Below are 24,456 nucleotides of genomic sequence, written 5' to 3'. Positions count from 1 at the left end.
CCTTAGCTCAACAACTAGTAATATTGATTCTGGAAAAAGAACTAAGAATTTTCTGTACAATTATATTATAAAACTTAAGAGGAATCTTGACTAGAAGTTTTCCCCAGGAATTTTTCAACAAGTGACTTACCTCAAAGTAATCACTAATTTTATGTCCCCGAGGAGTGCCTTTCCCTGGAAGTTAAACCAAAATAGTCATTTTTTAAAAATATTAATTATCATCTTGAAGAAACTGTTCTTATCCACTGAATAGCTTCTATATATATTGCTACTGCCCTCAAAACTTAAATGTTCCCCTACTTTTATCAAGTCTACAATGAATTGAAACAATACTAACTCCATAAAATAGAATGAAAATTTTTCTCTATTTAGGACAACAGGCCAAATAAAGGAAAGGAAGAAATTCTGACAGTTTACTTTCCTTTGGGCCTTAGACAATTAAAGGGTTATGTTTTTTTAATTAGGTCTTCTACTCTACCTTACTTTTAATCATTTCCCTCTCTACAAATAAGTACTACTCAAGAGAATAATTCAAAACAAACTTATTAGAATTATCAGATGTGTTTTCTAGGTTTTATCTAAGAACAGACATATCTTTATATTTAAAGATCATCTGTTCCGCTAAGATTCATAAAGTAGTTGTTTTTGACAAATACTGCAAAAGGCAAGCTATAAAACTACTTTATTATTTTATCAGTTGCTTAAAGACTTTTGCCATTATAACTTTCTTCCTAGAGAATTATTCAAATAGGCTCCAATATTCAATGACTGTGATAGAATTGTAGCTAGAAAGGTTCCCAGCATTTTGATGAATTTCCAGAGATCTATTACAAACAAGCCACTGGGTATAATAGTCAATTACACTCACAAGTCTTTTCTACATAATGCATGTTCAGTCTAAGGGAAAAACTTGTGGTGAAAGGCCTATGTTTCCTTCAACAGGGGAAAACAAGCATCCCCAAAGAACAACACTGTTTTGTCAGGTATATATCAAATGGCAAGTTGATAATAAGATGTTCCCTTGAGGAGCACAATAAGTCTCCTTGGTTAGGAAATCTCTGAATACAAACCAATTACCCACAATGAGGAAATCCTGTGTAGGTACAAAAGAAAAATGGTTTTCATTTATTATAATTATTGTTATTGTTAAAACTAGAGTTATTATTATTACCTTGGCTAGTTTCATATGGTTCTGCTTTCCTTTTCCGGTTCCGCTGGTCATTTTGTTTTTTCTCAGGGGTCTGTTTTATACCAAAATTGACAATTAGTATTTTGGTTCTTATGCATATGAAAAGGAAGAGGAAAATACCAAATGCATAGAGATACAATGCCCTACTGGCATGGCCAAATCCTAAATGAGTTTTACTTTCCTGTTCTAAAGAATTTTAACAAGAAAAGTATCTGTAGTCACTACCTTACTGTCCTTATTTTAAAATTCATAATAAGATAAAAGCAGATTTTTTTAAAATACAATTCATAATGATATAATGTTTAATCCTTCTAAAACCAAAGGAGCTAGAATTCAAATTTAAGGGAAAAAAGTTCTTCCAGAATCTTCTGTTTGTACAAGAGAAAGAAGTATGAAATAGTCCTCAGAAGATAAACTATTTATGTGTTAGGAGTCTAAACATCATTCAGTACCATATAAAAATCAAACTCATAAGCATCTTATTTACTACTTTTAGCAACTCTACATATTTCACAGATAAAGAACAAAAATACATTCACAATTTTAGAATTTGTTAATTTGGTTTTTCTTAGAGAACTTCTTTTAGAAACAGATTGCTAAGTCTGGACTTGGGAAGATCTAAGATCAAATCTAGCCTCTAGTTGAGTGTATTAACAAGTATTTAAGAATAGTAAGCATTTCTTATTAGCAATGTGACAACTAGCTTGTCGTTTAACTTATGAGTCTCATTTTCTTCAACTTTAAAATTAGGATAATAATACCAACTACCTCACAGAATTGCTGTGAGGATGAAATAACCTAATATTTGTTTTAAATTTGTTTTTTTAAAGGGGGAGGGGAAAAACAGAATCTCTAATTAGTTTCTCTTCAAAAAGATTTAAGAAATCAACAAATAACATTTCTTTATAAAGCTTCCTTAAAAAAAACTACACTTTCTTAACAAATGAATAACTGAATAATCAATGAACTGGTTCTAAATTCCTAGATTTGTGGTAAGCAGAAAGTTTATTATTATAGATTTGGAATCATTCTTTTGCCAAGTCATCTGCTTTACAAGAAATTTGACTTTAATAATCTTTAGTGACGTGTAAAATATACCTTTCAAATTGTCACACAAAAAAAATCAGACAAGCCATTCATAGCTATAAAGGCCTATTCAAGTCATGATTATACTCACTAGTGCTCTCAAAGTGTCAAACTTCAAGTGGATCTAAGTTAATTCTGTTGTTACTATGGAATTCAGCTCTGTCTTAAGAATAATGAATATGGCAACTGTACAAATACCAGAACATACAGTTAACAGTGATAAATAATAGGTAACTTTTAATCTCATTTCACCCATGGAGGTCTTAGAGTGTTATGTTCTTACCTCCAATTCTTTGTCACTCAAGGACCCCACACTACATAAACTCTGGTTGGAAGACTCACTGTTAAGTGGACCCTAGAAAGAAAAAGAAATGAACACAAACTGAATCTTAAAATGAAATAGAGAAACTTGCCTATTCTGCTACCTTCAGGTCAAACAAGTCTATTTTAGAGACTTTTCGGCTATAAAAATAATAATTCACTGACCAGGAAGCAATTAAATTTCTCGTATTAATCATTTTGAAAATATTGCTTTTTAGAATAGAGTGCTTTTAGGGGCGGCTAGGTGGCACAGTGGATAAAGCACCAGCCCTGGAGTCAGGAGAATGTGGGTTCAAATCCAGTCTCAGACACTTAATAATGACCTAGCTGTGTGGCCTTGGGCAAGCCACTTAACCCCATTTGCCTTGCAAAAAAAAAAAACTAAAAAAAAAAAGAATAGAGTGCTTTTCTCCAAATAGTTACATTCATCTTCATAACAATGCTCTGAAGAAATGAGTTGAGGGAAACTTCTACCTCCTTTTTATGCCCCATTACAGTAGGATATGTATTCTAAAGGTTGAGAAAAATGAACACAGGAGATATTTTTAGATTGCCTTGTTTTAACTTGATCATACTTATTTGGAACAAGGAAAGAATGGTGGTGTTAGAGGAAGAAGAATCAGTAGGTAAAGATGATACAAAAAAAAAGCATCAAGGAAACAATTTTTTAAAATAAACAGAATGTAGCAAAAGGTTCCATAAGGTAATTGAAAATGAAGTTTTGTTTGCTGTCGTTAAATATGCTTTTGAAAAAATAAATCATCATGAAACAGCTCTCAGTTTCATAAACAATCCTCTTCTGTTCATCATATGTAGCAAGTCCTGTTCATTTTTGTTAAATTCATAATAGAGAAAAGAAAAAAAATGGGCTTCATAGATTGAGAAAGTACTAGGGGACCTTTCCATGTAACACAAGGGGATAGTAGTAAGTATTCTGCTCCACTATAGGAAATACTTTTTTCAATAATGTCATGTCAAAGAACTAAAAACTCCCCCAAAAGTCATCCATCTTAATAATTAGGGGGGGGAAATTAAATAAATAATAAAACAAAGTTTCGGGGGGGGGGGTGAATGAGACTGAATTCATTCAAAAAAAAATTACTAAATTAAGTGAATGTCCTTCAATTGGGCAATGGCTTAACAAACTGTGGTATATGCATGTCATGGAACACTACTGGTTCAATTAGAAACCAGGAGGGATGGGAATTTAGGGAAATCTGGAAAGATCTGCATGAACTGATACTGAGCAAGATGAGCAGCACCAGAAAAACATTGTACACCCTAACAACAACATGGGGGTGATATATTTGCTCATTCCATCAGTGCAACAATCAGGGACGATTTGGGGCTATCTGCAATGGAGAATACCATCTGTATCCAGAGAAAGAATTATGGATTTTGAATAAAGACCAAAGGTCAAACTAGGGGGGGAAAAGTGTTATTTTATTGTGTAATTTTACTATCTCATACTTTATTTTTCTTACTTAAGGATATGATTTCTCTGTCATCACATTCAACTGAGATCAATGTATAACATGGAACCAATGTAAACACTAGCAGAATGCCTCCTGTGTGGGGTGGGGGGAGGGAAGCAAGAACGGGAAAATTGCAAAACTTAAAATAAATAAAATCTTTCTTTAAAAAAAATAATTAATTCCAACACTTCAATTTAAATCTATCTTCAGAAACAGTTAAAACACTTAAAGTTGTCCCCTAAAACATTTGTGTTTATTTAATATTATTCTTCAAATACTACATTAAAATGCAAGTACTATATTAAAATGCTCTCAACCTGACAAGAAGAATCTATTTGACTTACTTTGCCAAACATCAGAATACAAAATGTAGATCGGATGATATAAGAAAGAAGGAATGAGACATTTTCCTCCGTCTTGCAGTCCTTTAATTACATTTAATAATCATCAAAAATCCTATGCTCTTGTATTTAAATTGTCAGAAATAATCTTCCCTATAGTGATAACTTTAAAACAAAGCAAATTTTTATACCCTCATTTTCCTAAATAAATTTATTTACATAATCGATCCCTTCACCTTCCTTCAACTAAACAAACCAAAATCTTAAAAAAGAAAAGTCAAAAACTCAAACCTTCAGCATAAATACAACACAGTCCAACAAAACAAATTCCTACACTGGTCATGACAGAAAAAAAATCTGTCTGTCTGTCTCTGCATTTTAAGTTCATGACGTTTCTGGCAGGAGGTGAGTTGTGTGGACTTGTGGTTTATCACTGAATATTTTGACATTTGAAAATCTTTCGAGTTTCTTTTCTTTTTAAAATTATTCTGAATATATAAATTATTTCCCTTGTCTAGCTCACTTCACTCTGTTACAAGTTCAGGAGTCTTCCCAGTTTCCTCTAAAACAAGTTTACTTCATTATTTCTTAGGACAATAATATTCCATTACACCCACATATTATACCCAAGCTAGTAAGAAGACATTCCCTAAATTTCCAATTTCGGATTTCTATTAGAATGAGGTAGGGGCGGCTAGGTGGCGCAGTGAATAAAGCACAAGCCTTGGAGTCAGGAGTACCTGGGTTCAAATCCGGACTCAGACACTTAATAATTACCTAGCTGTTTGGCCTTGGGCAAGCACTTAACCCCATTTGCCTTGCAAAATCCTAAAAAAAAAAAAAAAAAAAAAAAAAAAAAAAAAAAAAGAATGGGGTGACTAGGTGGTGCAGTAGATGAAGCACTGGCCCTAGAGTCAGGAGTACCTGAGTTCAAATCCGACCTCAGACACTTAATTAACTAGCTGTGTGGCTTTGGGCAAGCCACTTAACCCCATTGCTTTACAAAAAACTTAAAAAAAATGCTATCATAAACAGTTCTCAAATAATTTCTTTCCTCATTTTTTTATCTCTCTAAGGTATAGGCCTAATAGTAGTATAGCTGAGTCAACTAATAGTCTCATTTTCAAAGACAGAGGAAAGCAGGATGATGCAGTAAAAATAAAGGCCTAAACCACCCAAATGTTTTTATTAGCAAGGATAAATAGCTAAACATGCAATCAGAATGAAGAGGATTATCCCTTAATGGATGACTTCAACTGAGGTGATCATTTATCACTAATTACACTGTGAGAATTCTTTATGGATATGGGTTGGAATAGAGAGATGGCTGTTTAAGCAACAATATAAAGATGGATAACTTCAAAAAACAAGATATGATCTTATTGTCCAATTATGATGCCAGAATATTTATGTAGATCTTTTTCCTGACAAAGAGATGAGGCATTCAAGAAGAAGAATGAGACATACATTTTGGGACAAGGTCTATATGGGAACTGTTTTGCTTAAGTATGCATATTTATTACAAGGGCTTTTCTTTCTTTCAAATGTTAGGAAGACAAAAAGTACTCATAGTTGAAAAATAAAATGAATTGTTTGAAAATCCAATGATTGTCATAAAAAAACAATTAGATCACTGTTGAATTCCCTTCTACTTGAAATTAACTATAGTTATTTTTCTTTTTTTAAAGGTTTAAATTGTGACTAAAGTAAACCAATACCCTTCCAGTCAAATTTATCACATCTAGAATGGCATATTTAGCTATATATTTGTTTCCACCTGTTGCCAAAATGAAATTAAGAAAGAAAAACTATTTTAGTAGACTGAAACTTTGCTGAAGGGATGAACCATCTCAATTTATTTGCTTATTCCTAGGACTTTCTAAGTAAATGAGAATCACTTTTTTATGTAATAATAAAACAGTAGAAAAAGAATAGACAATGATCAGGAAACCTTATTTCAATTATCAACAAAATGCATAAATAATTTACAAAAGCTTATTAAATACTTGCATAAATTCAATTACAAATTGTTCCTAAGAATTAGATGACTACAAATATAAAAATGGTCAGGCCTGAATATGCATTTTTTTTTAGGTTTTTGCAAGGCAAATGGGGCTAAGTGGCTTGCCCAAGGCCACACAGCTAGGTAATTATTCAATGTCTGAGAACTGATTTGAACCCAGGTACTCCTGACTCTAGGGCCGGTGCTTTATCCACTGGGCCACTGAGCCACCCCCTGAACATGCATTTTTCAAAGGAAGAAACTCAAGTTATAAAAAGTCGCATTTTAAAAAAATGTACCAATTCATTAATACATAGACTAATGTAAATTCTTTCACCTGGAAGATGGTCACCTTGCTGAGAGCCAGTGTGGCTCCAGAAAGGGTAGAGGAATATAGTCAATATGGTGTTTACTGCCCGACAACTCCAGGAAAAATGCCAGGAATAGAACAGCGGTCTGTATACAACATTTACAGATCTGACCAAGGCCTTTGATACCATCAGTCATGAGGGGTTTATGAAAATTATGTCAAAATGTGGTTTCCTAGAGAAGTTCATTAGTATTGTTGTCAATTTCATGACAGCGTGCATGCCCAAGTTCTGGATAATGGACAATGTTCTTGAGATTTCCCCATCTCCAATGGAGTGAAATAATGCTGTGTCCTTGCTCCCATACTTTTTATTCAGCCCTGTTATTGAACACTTTCACTGAGGATAAACATGGCCTCAAGGTCAGCCACCATACTGATGGCAAATTCTTCAACTTGTAAAGGCATGATCTTCTGTTTGCAGATGATTGTGCACTCAATGCAGCCTCTGCTGAGATCTCAGCAACAAAGTATGGATCTATTCTCTACTGCTTGTGCTAATTCTGGTCTAAAAATCAACACCAAGAAAACATGGGTGCTCTATCAGCCAGCACTACACAATCATATGTGGAACTATCAATTACAGCAAATGGAGAAGTTCTGAGTACTGTGGACAAGTTCACTTACCTTGGTAGTATTCTTTCCAAGGACATACACATTGACAATAAGGTTGACACACATTGCCAGAGCTAGCTCACTAATTGGGAGGCTCAAAAAGAAGTGTGGGAGAGAAGTATTATTAGACTGATTACCAAGCTTATGATCTACAGAGTCGCTGTGCTGACCCCATTGTTATGTGCCTATGAAACCTGAACAGTCTACCAGCATCATGTCAGGAAACTGAATCACTTCCATTTAAATTGTCTTAGGAAGATTCTGAAGATCACCTGGCAGAAAACCAAACATTGAGGTCCTTTCTTGAGCTAAACTACCTAGCATTCCAACATTACTACAGAGAGTGCAACTACAATGGGATGGACCCATTGTTAGAATGCCAGACATATGCTTGCAACAAAACTCACACAGGGCAAGTGCTCACAGGGAGGTCAGAAGAAGTGATACCAAAACCCTGAAGGTCTCATTGCACAGATTTAAAATTGATTATACAGCATGGGAGACACAGGCAGAGGACCACCCACCATGGTGTCTGCCCTCATCAGTGAGGGGGTTGTACTCTATGAGGAAGGCAGAATTGGAGTAGCTCAAAGGAAATGTGACATTCGTAAGTTTAGAGTATCCAACCCAGGTGTTGACAAGGACTCTTTGTGCCCAACCTGGTGTGGGGCATTCTAAGCTCATACTGGTCTGATCAGTCAGAGTCATTTATACTATGATTTGTCTCAAACATAGTGATGTTGTTTTGGTCTTCTTCAATAATGAAGAATAAGGGGGGGGGGGCAGCTAGGTGGCGCAGTGGATAGAGCACTGGCCCTGGAGTCAGGAGTACCTGAATTCAAATCCAGCCTCAGACACTTAATAATTACCTAGCTGTGTGGCCTTGGGCAAGCCACTCAACCCCATCTGCCATGTAAAAACCTAAATAAATAAATGAATGAATAAATAAATGAATGAATGAATAAATAAATAAAAACAAAAAAATGAAGAACAAGAATTAACCAATCAACCAATGTAAAGTAAACTTAAATCAGAGTCTACTTTAAATCCATCATAAAAAAATGAAAATTACATAAAAGGGAAATGATAAATATTGGAGGGTCTGTAATGTGATGGTAAGGTACCCATCAACTGAGAAACAGCTGGACAAACTGTGCTGTATGAATATATAGGAATGCTAGAGTGCCAGAGAAATCTGAAAAAGATTTGCAAAAATTGATACAAAGAAGTAAACAGAATTTACACAGTGATATAACATTGCAAAGAAAGATAACTGAACTTCTGAAAGTCCAACCACTATTCTAGAGAAACAATGATGAAACATGATACTTGTCTCCTGAAAAGGAGGTGATGAACTAAGGATGCAAAATAAAGACATATTTTTGGACAGAGCCAATATAGGAAGTCATGTAAATTTTTGAGTTTTGCTTTTCTTTTTTTTGTAATGGTGGTGGAGGGAAGGTAAAAATACATTTTTATTAACTGAAAAAATATTTGTTTAACTTTAATAATTCCAAATAAAAGAGTTTATGAATTTTAGAAATAAGGGAACAACTAGAATTTATTAAGGGAGAGAAGGCATGAGCAAACCTGAACTTATAAAGTTCCCATAAGGAAAAAAATTACTTTGTCAGCTCCATGAAGACTGAAATGAGTAAAAACTTGTAAGCAGGAAGTTCAAGCAAATAATTCAAATAATCAGTGAGAAGGGCCTAAATTAAAGTGACAGTTGGGTACTGGAAAAAAGTATACCTATGCAAGAGACATATAGAAAGACATTACATAATTTGGCAAATACTTGGAAATGTGAGGTATGTGGGGGAAAATGAGACTACACTGAGAAATTCATGGAGTCTTCCAAAAAATTATTAAGAACCAACGTGCTGGGGCAGCTAGGTGGCACAGTCGAGGCAGCTAGGTGGTGCAATGGATAGAGAACTGGCCCTGGAGTCAGGTGTACCTGAGTTCAAATGGGGCCTCAGGCACTTAATAATTATCTAGCTGTGTGGCCTTGGGCAAGCCACTTAATCCCATTGCCTTGCCAAAAAAAAAAAAACAACAAAAAAAAAACCAATGTGCTGACACTAGCCAAACAAAAATAACAAAAAAATCACCAAAAACAACCTGGCCTCGATCTTCAAGGAGCTTACAAACAAACAGGGGAAACAATATAAATATAACAATGTACCATGTAAAGAATGTATATTTTATAATAATAGGCTTCTTCCTAAACAAGATTCTCTTCCCTTTATATTGTCTGGCTTAGTAATGTCATCAGTTCCTATGGATAATATTACCATCTCCATGGTATGATTCTCAAATCTATTTATCAAGCCCCAACCTTTCTTCTGACCTCCAGTATTATATCGTCAAGTATCCTCCTGGATATCTGAAACTCAATGTCTGATAAGCATTTTAAACTCAACAGATTTAAAACTGAACTCATTATCTTTATCCCAAACTTCTCTATTACTGGTTAGAACATCACCATCCTTCCAGTCACCAAGGTTTGAAACCTAGGTGTTACCCTACTCAATATCAGCAATCTATTGCCAAGTGCCAGTGATATATGATTTGATATTATGTTCTATGATACTGATATGACATAGTGATGAGCAAATAAAAATCTAAATGAGTAATTATTGATGTATTTTTTGGTTTAATTTTGTTCATTTTAATATTCAGTCTCAAATTTTCTCCCTCCCTGCTAGACTCTCCCCCAATCTCTAAGGTGAAAAATATGATACTTTATGATATAGGAAGTCATGCAAAACATTTTCACCTTAAACTTATGGAAATCTGTTCTGAGAGTTGATCAGTTCCTCTCTGGAGGTAGATAGTATTTTTGCATGATGAGTCTTTTGGAATCATTCTGGATCATTAAATTGAACAGAATAGTCAAATCTTATACAGTTAATTTATCAATACAATACTGATGTTAACAGTGAAAAATTTCTCTTGCCTCTGCTTACTTCATTTCTCATTATCACATATAAGGCTTCCTAGTTTTTTTTAAAACCATCCCCTCATCATTTCTTATAGCACAGTAGTATTCCAACACAATATCACAATTTGTTCAACCATTTCCTAATTATTGTAAAGATGTCTCTTCCAAAGTTCAATTCTTTACTAACACCAAAACAAAATAGCTGTTATGAATGCCTTTGTACATGCTTAGAGTTTATTTTGCTTAGGATAATTTTCTCCTTGAATCTACCCTCTTTTATTCCCTATTGAATCTTCTCCTTTTTCCCCTCCTATTTCCTTGTGTATCTCAGTGAATCTGTACTCAACTGTAAATGTGAATTATTCTCTTCTTTGATCTGTTCAGGTAAGATTTATCAAGCAGTTCCTTCCACCCCTCCATTCCTTGGATAGACTGCTACTTGCATATCCAAATTATGAGATAATTTTCCCCATATTTTCTCTCCCTTCTAGTATATTCCTCTTTTCCTTTCATTCCATTCTTTTTTTTTAATATTAAGATATAACAGAAACACTCTCTTCTATTACCTCTGATGATTGAGGAGATGATTAAAAGGAATTCATCTTTCCAGAATAGAATGCAAACAGCTTATCCTCCATATCATTGTTCATTCATGCCTTTTTCTCTTTTTCTTGTCTTCTATATTTTCACTTCAAAGTTTCTATGTACATCCAATCTTTTTTCATTAGGAAGGTTTAGAAGTCCTCTATACTCAGTTTTGATGGGTGAGCTATTCTTGGTTGAAAAACTATTCTTTGCTTTCTGGAATACTATATTCCATTCTCTCTGTTCTCTATCTCTGTTGTGGCTACTAAAATCTTCTGTAATCCTAACTGTGCTTTACTGCCTTTAATTTTTAGTTCTGGTTGCTTGAAGCATTTTGCCATTGAACTTGAAGCTCTTGTATCACTTGATGTTTTACAATGGTCTTGAAGCTATGCTGTTTCTGGGAGTTTTCATTCTGGTCTTTTTATTCAGGGGGTGGCTGGTAGATTTTTTAAATAATCTGATACCAAGAGCTCTATCTAGGCACTTTTTTTTCAAAAGATATCTTGAGGGGCAGCTAGGTGGGTCAGTGGATAAAACACTGGATCTGAAGTCAAAAGTAGCTGAGTTCAAATCTGGTCTCAGACACTTAATAATTGCCTACCTGTGTGATCCTGGGCAAGTCACTTAACCCCATTTCCTTAAAATAAATAAAACTGGTGCGGCTAGGTGGCGCAGTGGATAGAGCACCAGCCCTGGAGTCTGGAGTACCTGAGTTCAAATCCAGCCTCAGACACTTAATAATTACCTAGCTGTGTGGCCTTGGGCAAGTCATTTAAGCCCATTTGCCTTGCAAAAACCTTTAAAAAAAAGATACCTTGAAATAAAATATCTATTAATGTAATGCTGGTAAAGTTATGAACAGATACAAGCTTTCAAGACAGCAATCCAGAATACGCTCAAAGGGCAATAAAACTATGCTGCCATTTGATTCAGTAATGCCACTACTAGATCTGTATCCCAAAGACATCATGAAAAAGAATTAAAAAATCCACATATACAAATATATTTATAGCAGCTCTTTTTGGAGGGGCAAAAAATTGAAAATTGAGGCGATGCCCAAGAATTGGGGCATGGCTGAAAAAATTGTGATATATAAATATGATGGGATACAACTTCAGAATAACCTGGAAAAGACTTGCATGAAGTGATGATAAGTGGAGTGAGCAGAATTAGAAGAACATTATACACACTAACAACAACTATGATAAACTTGTTCATGTCAGCAGTACAATAATCAAAGATAATTGTAAAGACTTGGGATAGAAAATATCATCCATATCCAGAGAAGAAACTGTAGAGTTTAAATGCAGACCAAAGCTTACTACCTTCAATTTTTAAAAACTGTCTTATATATTTTATCTTTCTCTCTAATTTTAGGGGTTTTTCCCATTGGGATTTAAGTCTTCTTCCACAACATAATTGATATGATCTATGTTTAACATGGTTATACAAGCATAGCTTATATTAGATTGCTTTCAGTCAGGGGGAGGAGGAGGGAAGGAAGAAAAATGTAAAATCCAAAACCTTACAAAAAAATGATTATGAAAACTACATTGCATGTAGTTAAAAAAATAAAATATTAATTTAAAAAATATAACATGTCTAGGTACTTTTCCCCCTGGCTTTCTGATAGTATTATTATGATTCTTAAATTGTCTTTCATCATTCTGTTTTCCTGGTAAATTGTTTTGCAAACCTTACATTTTCTTCCTTTTTTCCCCCAATCTTTTTTTTTTGTTTTTTTAATTAAATAGTATTTTTTCTAATTACAAACAAAAACAATTTTCAACATTCATTTTTTTGTAAGATTTTGAATTCTATTTTTTCCCTTCCTGCCTTGTCTCCCCTTCCTCCTTCCCTAAGATAGCAAGCAATCTGATATAAATTATAATTGTACAATCATGTTAAATACATTTCCATATTGTCACGTTATTGAAAGAATCAGAATAAAAGGAGAAAAACCATGAAAAAGAAAAAACAAAAAATAAAATTTTAAAACAGGAAAACAGTTTCCTTTGATCTGCATTAAGATTCAATAGGTTTTCTCTGGATGTGGATAGCATTTTCCATCAGAAGTGTTCTGGAATTGTCTTTAATCATTGAAGAATTAAGTCAATCACAGTTGACCATCATGTAATGTTGCTGTTACTGTGCATAATGATCTCCAAGTTCTACTTGTTTCATTCACCCAGCATGCAAGTCTTTCCAGGTTTTTCTGAAATCCACCTACTCATCATTTGTTTTGGGGCTTTTTTTGGCAAGACAGTGACTTGCCCAAGGTCACACAGCTAGGTTAAAAAAGTGTCTGAGGTCAAATTTGAACTCAGATCCACCAGGGCTGGTGCTCTATTCACTGTGCAACCCAGTTGACTCCCTCATCATTTCTTGAAGAACAATAGTATTCAATTACATTCATATATGACAATTTGTTTAGTTAGTCCTCAATTGATGGGACATTAGCTCAATTTTCAATTTTTTGCTAACACAAAAATAATTGCTATAAAAATTTTTGTACATGCAGGCCCTTTTCCCTTTTTATTTTTTTAACCTCTTTGGGATATAGATCGAGTAGTGGTATTACTGAATCAAAAGGTATGCAGTATTACTACCTTTTGGGTTTGTTTCAAATTTCTATCCAGGATGGCTGGACTGTATCACAACTTCACCAACTGAGCATTAGAGTCCAAGTTTTTCCACATCAAGTCCATCATTTATTATTTCCCTTTTCTGCCACATTAACCAAACTAATAGATGTAAAGTGGTACCTCAGAATTGTTTTAATTTGCATTTCTCTAATCAAAAGTGACTGAAAGTTTTTTTTATCTGACTATAGCTAGCTTTAATTTCTTGGTCTGAAAACTGCCCGCTCATATCTTTTTAACCATTTATTAAATGGGAATTAATTTGATTGCTTATAAATTTGACTCAACTCTCTACATATTTGAAAAATGAGGCTTTTATGTCTGACTGTAAAAATTGCTTACTAGATTTCCTTTGTACAAAAATTTTTAACTTAATGTAACCAAAATTATCCATTTTTCATTTTATAATGTTCTCTCTATCTCTTCTTTGGTCAAAAATTCTTCCACTCTCCATAGGTCTGACAGGTAAAACTATTCCCTGCTCTCCTAAATGGCTTATGGATTCAACTTTTATGTCTAGATCATGGGCCCTTTTTGACCGTAACTCAGTATGTAGGATGTTCTTCCCCCCCCCCCCGTCTTTTTGACTTTGTTTAATAATTCTTCTTTTCTCAGAAAGTCATTAACTTCTATTTGGTTCCCTCTAATTTTTAGAGTATATTATTTGATGAAGATTTTTTTTTTTAGGTTTTTGCAAGGCAAACGGGGTTAAAGTGGCTTGACCAAGGCCACACAGCTAGGTAATTATTAAGTGTCTGAGACTGGATTTGAACCCAGGTACTCCTGACTCCAAGGCGGGTGCTTTATCCACTACGCCACCTAGCCACCCCTTTGACGAAGATTTTAAACCTCTTGTACAAAGCTGCTAATTCCCCTTCCAATTCTGTCTTTTATAGCACTCATTGCTTTTCCAAATTTTTCCTCTTCACACTGATTTCATTTGTAAAAGAATTTTTAGTTCTTTTATTAAACTGATGCTTCATCTTTTCTAATAATTCTACTGTATTTGTGTCTAAGTTTTTTTTGCTCAGATTTGCTCAGAGTAAAGGAAATACTATGGCCAATATTCCACACCAAACAACTTTAAAATAATGCCTCAAATTGAATTCTGGAGTGGCAGAGCCAACAAAAGATGACACTGAGTAATTTTCATAACCTAAGGCAACTTAGGAAGTCAGAAGGACAGATCCTATGATGGTAGGGTAAATATTGGCTCAGAGGATAAATGGAAACAGCAGCAAGAGCTTCAGGAACTTTCCAACTTGGGACAGTAAGGGGTATCAAACAAATGATCAGAAAGAGACTACAAAATACCCCTGTGCTAGCTAATTGGGAACAGGACAGAGCACTATATAGCAATTCCATTGATTATACTCACTTCCAGGGTCACAGAAGTACTTGCAGTCAAAGGACTTAAGGAACAAAATCACTTGCTGTCACATAAGACCAGGAGCCATGAAGAGCTATATAGACTGCGGTCAAAAGGGAGCGGGAGCCCTGTGGAGAGGGCCCCTCCTGCAGTTGCCAAGAAAGCTAAAACTATACGTCTCCCACTGATTATACTACCTTGAAAGCACTGAAAACTTTAAAACTCTGAGAATTACCACTGGAAAAAAGCAGTTCAAAAGAGTAAACTGGGAACAATGCCCTTCACCCCTCATCCACCCAAATGAACTCTAACAAAAAGGTCAAAGTCAAGAAATTGGCTTGAAAAATGAAGAAACAAAACAAAACAAAAAAAAAAGGATCTGATCATAAAAAAAGCTACTATGGTGACAGGAAATAGTAAGGAAAACTCAGATTACCAAAATAGTTATAAACAGAGGCTAAAACAAAAAAAAAAAGTTTTGTCCAATGTAATTCCTGGAAGAGCTAAAAAATTATAGTAAAACTCAAAGAAGAGTGGCAGAGAAAAACCTGGTAAAAGAAATGAGAGGGAATAGCTAAACAAGTTGTGGTATGTGATTATGATAGAATATTACTATGCCATAAAAATTACGAGGATGATTACAGAAAAACTTAAAAAAGACTTTCATAAAATAAAATGAACAAAACCAGAACCTTGTACACATTAACAGCAATATTTTATAATGAAGAATTGGGAATGACTTAAGTTATTCTCAGCAATACAATGATACAAGAAAATCCCAAAGGACTCAAGATAAAGTATGCTATCTCCCTCCAGAAAAAGAAGTGATACTATGTGAATACAGACAGAAGAACACTATTCTTCACTCTTTTTTTATTTGATTATTCTTATACAAAATGATTAATATGGAAATGTTTCACATAATTGCACATGTATAACCTATATCAGACTGCTTACCATGGAGGGGGGTAGCAGAGGAAGAAACAGAATAAATTCTTAAATTAAAAAAGTTTCAATATGTAATTGGGCTAAAACTATTATACAAAAAAAAAAGCAAAAGAAATGAGAGCAAAGTAAAAAAATTATGAAAAGCCAACACCTTGGTAAAAGTGGCACCACAAATGGACTGAAGAAAACATGTAAAAAGAAAATAAGTCAAATGGTAAAAAAAAAAAAATACAAAAAAATACAAAAGAGGTGCAAAAGTTCAATAAATAAAATACCTTAAAAATTTGAAATGAGGTACTAAAAGCTAACAACTTAATGAGATATCAAAAAACCAATAAAAGTCAAAAGAATGAAAAATTATTAGAAAATGTGAGATATATCCTTAATAATTACCTAGCTGTGTGGTCTTGGGCAAGTCACCTAACCCCATTGCCTTGCAAAAACTAAAAAAAGAAAAAAAGGAAAAAGAAAATGTGAGATATCCCATTGGAAAAACAATTTCCAATAAGATAGGGGAGACACAAGAATGTCCATTATCACCATTAGTATTCAATATAGTATTAGAAATGTTAGCTTTAGCACTAAAAGAAGAAAAAGCAATTGAAGGAATTAGAATTGGAAATGAGGAAGCAAAACTTTGAAGACCTGATGGTATATTTTGAGAACCTAAGAAAATCATCTAAAAAGTTACTTGAAACAATTAACAAATTCAGCAAAGCAGCAGAATATAAAACTAAACCCACATCAACAGCATTACTATATGTGAACAACAAAGCAAAAGATAGAAAGACAAATTCCATTTAAAGTAACTGCAGGGGGCAGCTAGGTGGTGTAGTGGATAAAGCACTGGCCCTGGAGTTAGGAGTACCTGGATTCAAATTCGGTCTCAAACACTTAATAACTACCTAGCTGTGTGGCCTTAGGCAAGCCACTTAACCCCGCTTGCCTTGAAAAAACCTAAAAAAATAAAAAATAAGGTAACTGTAGACAACACTAAATACTTAGGAATCTACCTCTCAAGACAAACCCAGAAACTGTATGAACACAATTACAAAGCACTTTTCACACAAATAAAGTCAGATCTAAATAACTGGAAACAAGTCAATTACTCGTGGTTAGGTTGAACTAATAAAAGAAAAATGACTTTTGTACGCAAATTAAATTATTCAGTGATATACTAATCAAACTACCAAATAACTATTTTGCTGAGCTAGAAAAAAATGAAAAATTCATCTGGAGCAATAAAAGCTCAAGAATATCAAGAACAGATAAAAAAATATATTAAGGAAAGTGGTCTATCTCTATCAGATCTAAAACTAACCTATAAAGAAGCAGTCATCAAAACTGCCTGGTTAAAGGGGCAGCTAGATAACATAGTGGATAGAGCATTATTCCTGAAGTCAGGAGGACCTGAGTTCAAATTTGACCTCAGATACTTAAAACTTACTTAGCTGTGGGACCTTGGGCAAACCATTTAACCCTAATCCTTGCAACCTCTGCCCCGCCCCCATTGTCATTACAAAACTACCTGGGGTTAAGAAATAGAATAATGGATCAGTGGACTAGGATAGGTTCAAAAGAAACAGCAGTAAGTGACTACAGTAATCAATTGTTTGACAAACAAAAGGAAATTAATTTCTGGGATAAGAATTCATTATTTGACAAAAATTGCTGAGAAAACTTAAAAATAATATGGCAAAAACAAGGTACAGATCCACATCTCATCCTGTACCAGAATGAGGTCCAAATGGGTACAAGATTAAGAACACAAACCAATTAATAGATCAAGAAATCTTTCCTTAGTTCTATGGAAAGGGGAGAAATTAATGACCAAACAAGAACTAGAGTATATTATAAACTATAAAATGGATGATTCTGATTATATTAAATTAAAAAAAATTTACACTAATAAAACCAATGCTGCCAAGATCAGAAAGAAAACAGAAAGCTGGGAAACAATTTTCACAGTAAAGGGTTCTCTCATTTCTTGTTAGCTTCAGCAATTAGAGAAGAAAAAGACATTGAAGGAATTAGAATTGGGATGGAAGAAACAAAACTCTCACTCTTTGCAGATGACACAATGGTATACCTAGAGAATCCCAAGAAATTATCCAAAAAAAACTACTGGAAACAATTAGCAATTTTAGCAAAGTTGCAGGATATAAAATAAACCCTCATAAATCCTCAACATTTCTATATATATGACTAGCAAGATACAGCAGGAAGAGCTAGAAATAGAAATCCCATTCAAAGTAACCTCAGACGGGGGCAGCTAGGTGGCATAATGGATAAAGCACTGGCCCTGGAGTCAGGAGTACTCCGGTCTCAGACACTTAATAATTACCTAGCTGTGTGGCCTTGGACAAGCCATTTAACCCCATTTGCCTTGAAAAAACCTAAAAAAAAAAACCCATCATGAATGGTCAGGCTCTCTCTAGAGAGGCATGAAACAAATTACACCACAAACAAGGCTGCTATGAATATTTTTGTACAAGTGATGTTTTTACCCTTTTTCATCATCTCTTCGGGGGTATAGACCCAGTAGTGGTATGCACATTTTTGTTGCCCTTTGGGCATAATTCCAAATTTCTCTCCAGAAAGGTTGAGTTCACAGCTCCACCAACAATGTAATAGTGTCCCAGATTTCCCACATCCCTTCCAACAATGATCCTTATCTTTTCTGGTCTATTGACCAATCTGAAAGGTGTGAGGTGGTGCCTCAGAAGTTTTAATTCGTCATACAGACAATGGCTAATCTGTAAACATGTTAAAAATAAATGTATATACAATGTTCACCAGACTGGTCACCATAGAGAAGAGGGGAGTGGGTAGGAAGGGTGGAAGGAAATGATGTAACATAAAAATGCATATGCACGTGGATGACTGTTGAAAAACTTACATAAAATGCAATTGTAAAAATAAAATACCAATTGTGAAAAACACAAAACAACACCCAATTATTCACCAACTACCTGAAAGCCGACATCAATGAATTTAGATAATATATATGAAGAAATTACCAAGGAAAACTTCCCTGAAATCCTAGAACCAAAAGGCACAAAAACCTCACAAATTCAGAAAAACAGAAATATTAAATGCATCCTTTTCAGACTATAATTCAATAAAATTTCATCCAATAAAGAGCTGCAGAAGCATTTTACTTGCTGTTCAGTTGTTTCAGTCAGGTCTTTGTGATCCCATTTTGGGATTTCCTTAACAAATATAATGGAGTGAGTAGTCATTTCTTTCTCCAGCTCATTTTACAGATGAGGAAACTGAGGCAACAAGATTAAGTAATTTGGCCAGGGTTACATAGCTAGTAAAATCTGAGGTAGCATTTGAACTCAGGTCTTCCTGACTATGCTCAGCATTCTATCCTCTACACGATTTAGTTACCCTTGAGGAAGCACAGATTAAAAATTACTTAGAAACTAAATAATCTTAATCCTAAAGAATGAGTTATCAGAAAACAAATGAGAGAAATAATCAATAATTTCATGACAACAGTAAGAAAACATTCCAAAATTTGTCAGACACAGCCAAAAGAGTACTTGGGGGAAATTTATCTCTAAATGCATATATATAAAAGGAAGAAAGAAAAAGCAGATCAATGAACTGGACATGCAATTTTCAAAAACTAGAAAAAAGAACAAATTAAAAATTCCAAATTATATAAAATTATGTAACCATTATAATAAAACAAAACTAGAGACAGTTTTATGGGAAAAATATCAATAAAATAAATAAATATTGGATAATTTGATTTAAACTATGAAGATGAATAAACATGTAGTATCAAAAATTAAAGATGAAAGAAAATGAACCAGTTAAGATGAAATTAAAGAAAGTACTAAGTGATTTTGCCCGATCATATGCCAGAAAAACTGACAATCTAAGTGAAATGCATGAATATTTACAAAAATATAAACTGTCCAAATTAACAAATGAATAGAACACTTAAATAGCCCTATCTCAGAAAAAAAAAGCATTTGAACAGGTCACACATAAGCTATCTAAGAAATAATCTATAAGAGCATGTGGATTTACATGGGAATTCTACCACTATTTAAAGAATTAATTTTAATACTACATAAACTATTTGAAAAACTAAAAGAATACTACTATCAAATTTCTTTGATGACACAAAATATAGTGCCAGGAATAGCAAAAACTACAGAAAAATTTCTTTAATGACTATCAAGGCAAAAATATTAAATACAATACTATCAAGGAAATTACAAAAATATATCATCACAAAGATCATTCAGTATAAACAGGAGGGATTTATGCCAGGAATGCAGGGCTAGTAGAAAAATAGGAAAACTTTCAATGTGAATCTTCATCACTTCTTCACTAGATTATTTCAACACCTTCCTAATTAGTCTCCCTGCATCACATTCCTTACCCATTCTAGTTCACCCTATTAGATAAGACTATCTTCATGCTGTCAAAGTGATTTTTCTTACTTACAGATCTGACCACATCACCCCTTTTCAGTTAAATAGAATGGATTCCTATTGCTACTATGATAAAATAAGAAACCCACATTTTAGCTTGTAAAGTCCTAAATAACCTAGTCAGAACCAATCTTTCAGCTTCAATAAGCATTATTCCAGGGCGGCTAGGTGGCACAATGGATAAAGCACCAGCCCTGGAGTCAGGAGTACCTGGGTTCAAATCTGGTCTTAGACACTTAATAATTACCTAGCTATGTGGCCTTGGGCAAGCCACTTAACCCCATTTGCCTTGCAAAAACCTAAAAAAAAAAAAAAAAAAAAAGCATTATTCCCCCCCCATACTATGTAATCCAACTACATAGATTCGCTATTAAGCATATAACTACACTTCTGCCTTGGTATTTTTGCACTGGCCCTTTTAATATGCCTGCAAATCACTCATTCCTCACCTTTGATTCTTTCTCCCCCCGCTTTTTAGATAAATTTATTTTTGAATTTTACAGTTTTCCCCCAATCGTGTTTCCCTCCCCCCACCACAGAAGGCAGTCTGTTAGTCTTTACATTGTTTCCATGGTATACATTGATCTAAACTGAATGTGTTGAGAGAGAAATCATATCCTTAAGGGAAAAATAAAAGAGAATATAAGATTCAGTAAAATTACATAATGAGACAGCAGTTTATTTTTTTTAATTAAAGATAATAAATAGTCTTTAGTCTTTGTTCAAACTCCACAATTCTTTCTGTGGATACAGATGGCATTCTCCATTGCAGATGCCCCCAAAATTGTCCCTGATTGTTGCACTGATGAGATGAGAAAGTCCATTAAGATTGATCATTAACCCCATGTTGCTGTTATGGTGTACAGTGTTCTTCTGAGTCTATTCATCTCACTCACCACCAGTTCGTGCAAATCCTTCTAGGCTTCCCTAAATTCCCATTCCTTCTGGTTTCTAATAGAACAACAGTGTTCCATCACATACATATACCACAATTTGTTCAGTCATTCCCCAACTGATGTACATTCACTCAATCTCCAATTCTTTGCCAACCAAAAACAGAGCTTCTATGAATATTTTTGTACAAGTGATGTTTTTGCCCTTTATCATGATCTCTTCAGAGGATAGACCCAGCAGTGATATTGCTCGATCAAAGGATATGCACATTTTTATTGACCTTTGGGTATGATTCCAAATTGCTCTCCAGAAAGGTTGGATGAGTTCCCAGATTACCAACAGTGTATTAGTGTCCCAGATTTCTCACATCTCTTCCAACATTGATCATTGTCCTTTCTAGTCATATTGGCCAGTCTGAGAGGTGTGAGTTGGTAACCACAGATATGCTTTGCTTTAATTTGCATTTCTCTGTAAGTAATGCTTTAGAGCAATTTTTCATATGACTATGGATTGCTTTGATTTCCTCATCTATAGCTCCACATATCCTTTAACCATTTGTCAATTTGGGAATGGCTTGTTTTTTAATAAATTTGACTCAGTTCTCTATATATTTTAGAAATGAGTCCTTTGTCAGAAATACTAGATGTAATGATTCCTCCTTTAAGGTATTGATCAAGCACCATCTTTTCCATTTAGTCTTTCCTTATTGTTCCCATCTGATGGTGCCCTAACTACTTTAGATTTATTAATTTCATATTTATGTTTTATATTTTATATGCATTTATCTTCTCCAAGCTCCTTGTAACTAAGGATTATTTTATTCTTTGTATTTGTACATTCAGAACCTAACATACATGGTAGTTATCTAAAAAAAATTTAGTTGAATGATTGATGAAGAAATAGTAAATACTTTTCACTAAAGTTCATAAGTGAAGATGTTCCAAAAAGTGCAATTAAGTGCAATTCAAATTTTAATAGCTATAATATTGTAATATAATACTATTCCAAATATTCCAAAATAAGACTTTTGGAATGCTTCCTGTATTATCAATAATATATAATAAGAGATAGAGAAAAAATATTCCATTCAAAATAACTACAGAACATATAAAATAACTGAATCTACTTACAAACAAGAATTATATTACACAACAAATTATATGATTTGAAGGACAGCTAGAGAGAAATGAGAGACAAGAAGTCATTTTAAAGTGCTATTTCAATAGTTCAGGAAGGGAGCAATAAAAAGGCCTTTGCTAGAATGGTAGTAAAAGGAGAAAAATATTTTGTACATAGTATGTGCTTAAGAAATGTCTAATTGGGTGATGGCTAGGTGGCACAGTTGATAGAGCACCGGCCTTGGAGTCAGGAATATCTGGGTTCAAATCTGATCACAGACGCTTAATAATGACCTAGCCGTGTGGCCTTGGGCAAGCCACTTAAACCCCATTGCCTCAAAAAATCTTTAAAAAAAAAGTCTTTTTTTTGTTTTGTTTTATTTAGGGTTTTTTTTTTTTTGCAAGGCAAATGGGGTTAAGTGGCTTGCCCAAGGCCACACGGCTAGGTCATTATTAAGTGTCTGAGACCACATTTGAACCCAGGTACTCCTGACTCCAAGGCCAGTGCTGTATCCACTTCGCCACCTTGCTGCCCCGAATAAAAAGATATGTCTAACTGGAGGGACAGAGCCAAGACAGCGATAGAAGATCTTCTCTTAGGTGTTCTCTTTCTAATATTTCAAAACTTATAAAATAAAGACTCTAACTAAATTTTCAAGAGACAGAACCCAGAGAGGGAATTCAGTGAGGCAACTTCAGCCTCCCAGAAGCAGCCCAGGGAGCCTGGGAGATGAGGCTCACAGTTCCCTAACCTACACCCCAGGGAGCACTAGGCACAACTTGGAGGATGGAGGCAGGGCGGCCTCTGTCAGAGGGAGCAGTGAAGCCCAGCTCTCAGGGCACTCAGTAAACAGTGTGGCCAGGGCAGCCCAGATCCAGGAACTGGAAGTAGGGGGAGCCAGTAAGCAGGAGCCTGCAGGCCAACTCAGCCTTGAGGGCTCAGCCTAGATAGGGGAGTGGAGAGAGACTTCTGAGGTCTGTCCTCTGTATCTGGAACAGAATTCTGGGACTGTGACCACATTCAGATCCTGATCACTATCTAGGCCTCCCATAGAACAGCAGGGCCCCCCCACCTCAGCCCCATGGCAGAGGGGTGTACTTGTGGCCATTCAGACCAGGAGGGAAGACAGAGCCTCACACACTGAGATCCTGGGGGGGGGGGGCCCCAATAATACTCAAAAGCTCAGGAAGCACCCCCAAACCAGGCACAGGCTGGGAAAATGAGTAAACAGAGACAAAAGAGGAGTACAATTGAGAAACACATTGTTTATGATCCCAAGAAGTATCAAAATACTCAATCTGAAGATTAAGTACAAGCTCCTGCATCTAAAGACTCCAAGAAAAAATGGAAATTGGTCCCAGACTATGACAGAGCTCAAAACAGATTTTGAAAATCAAATGAGGAAGGATAGAAGAAAAATTGCGAAAAGAAATGAGAGATGCAAGATAAACATAAAAAAAAGTCAGCAGCTTAGTCAGGGAGATCCAAAAAAATGCTTAAGAATATAACATGTTAAAAACCAGCATAGGTCAAAATGTATAAAACAGTTCAGAAAGTTACTGAGGAGAAGAATGCTTTAAAAAGCAGAATTGGCCAGATGGAAAAGGAAATAAGAAAGCTCTCTGAGGAAAACAAATCCTTCATATGTAGAATGGAACTGAAGGAAGCTGCTGACTTTACGAGAAAGCAAAACACAATACTTCAAAACCAAAAGATTGAAAAATTAGAAGAAAATGTGAAACATCTCATTGAAAAAACAACTGATCTGGAAAACAGATTCAGGAAAGATAATTTAAAAATTATTGGGATACCTGAAAGTCATGATCAGGAAAAGAGCTTTGACATCATTTTTAAAGAATTCCTACAAGAAAACTGGCCAGATATCCTAGAAGCATGGGGCAAAATAGAAATTGAGAGAATCCACCAAAGCTCCCTGGAAAGAGATCCCCAAAAAAAACAATACCCAGGAATACTATAGCCAAGTTCCAGAACTCCAGTCAGAGAAAATATTAGAAGCAGCCAGAAAGACACAATTCAAATACTGTGGAGCTGCAGTCAGGATCACACAGGACTTAGCAGCAACTACATTAAAGGCT

The 24,456-nt window shown here is 34.7% G+C and overlaps 1 protein-coding gene across 3 annotated transcripts in view; it reads right to left on the bottom strand.

Annotated features, from left to right (window-relative positions):
* Window positions 1–24,456, bottom strand: part of TLK2 (tousled like kinase 2) — a 160,552-nt gene that overhangs the window by 98,305 nt on the left and 37,791 nt on the right. For all 3 annotated transcript variants that reach the window (XM_074224422.1, XM_074224420.1, XM_074224421.1), the window contains exons 3-5: window positions 2,559–2,630; window positions 1,172–1,241; window positions 131–174 (exon numbers count right to left, since the gene is read on the bottom strand). In XM_074224422.1, the coding sequence (XP_074080523.1) occupies window positions 131–174; window positions 1,172–1,241; window positions 2,559–2,630 (186 nt within the window). The remainder of the gene's footprint in view (window positions 1–130; window positions 175–1,171; window positions 1,242–2,558; window positions 2,631–24,456) is intronic.

Source organism: Macrotis lagotis, chromosome 2, assembly GCF_037893015.1.
Source record: "Macrotis lagotis isolate mMagLag1 chromosome 2, bilby.v1.9.chrom.fasta, whole genome shotgun sequence".
NCBI lineage: Eukaryota > Metazoa > Chordata > Mammalia > Peramelemorphia > Peramelidae > Macrotis > Macrotis lagotis.
The sequence above is the reverse complement of the archived record's forward strand: the minus strand, read 5'-3'. Positions and strand labels throughout refer to the sequence as shown.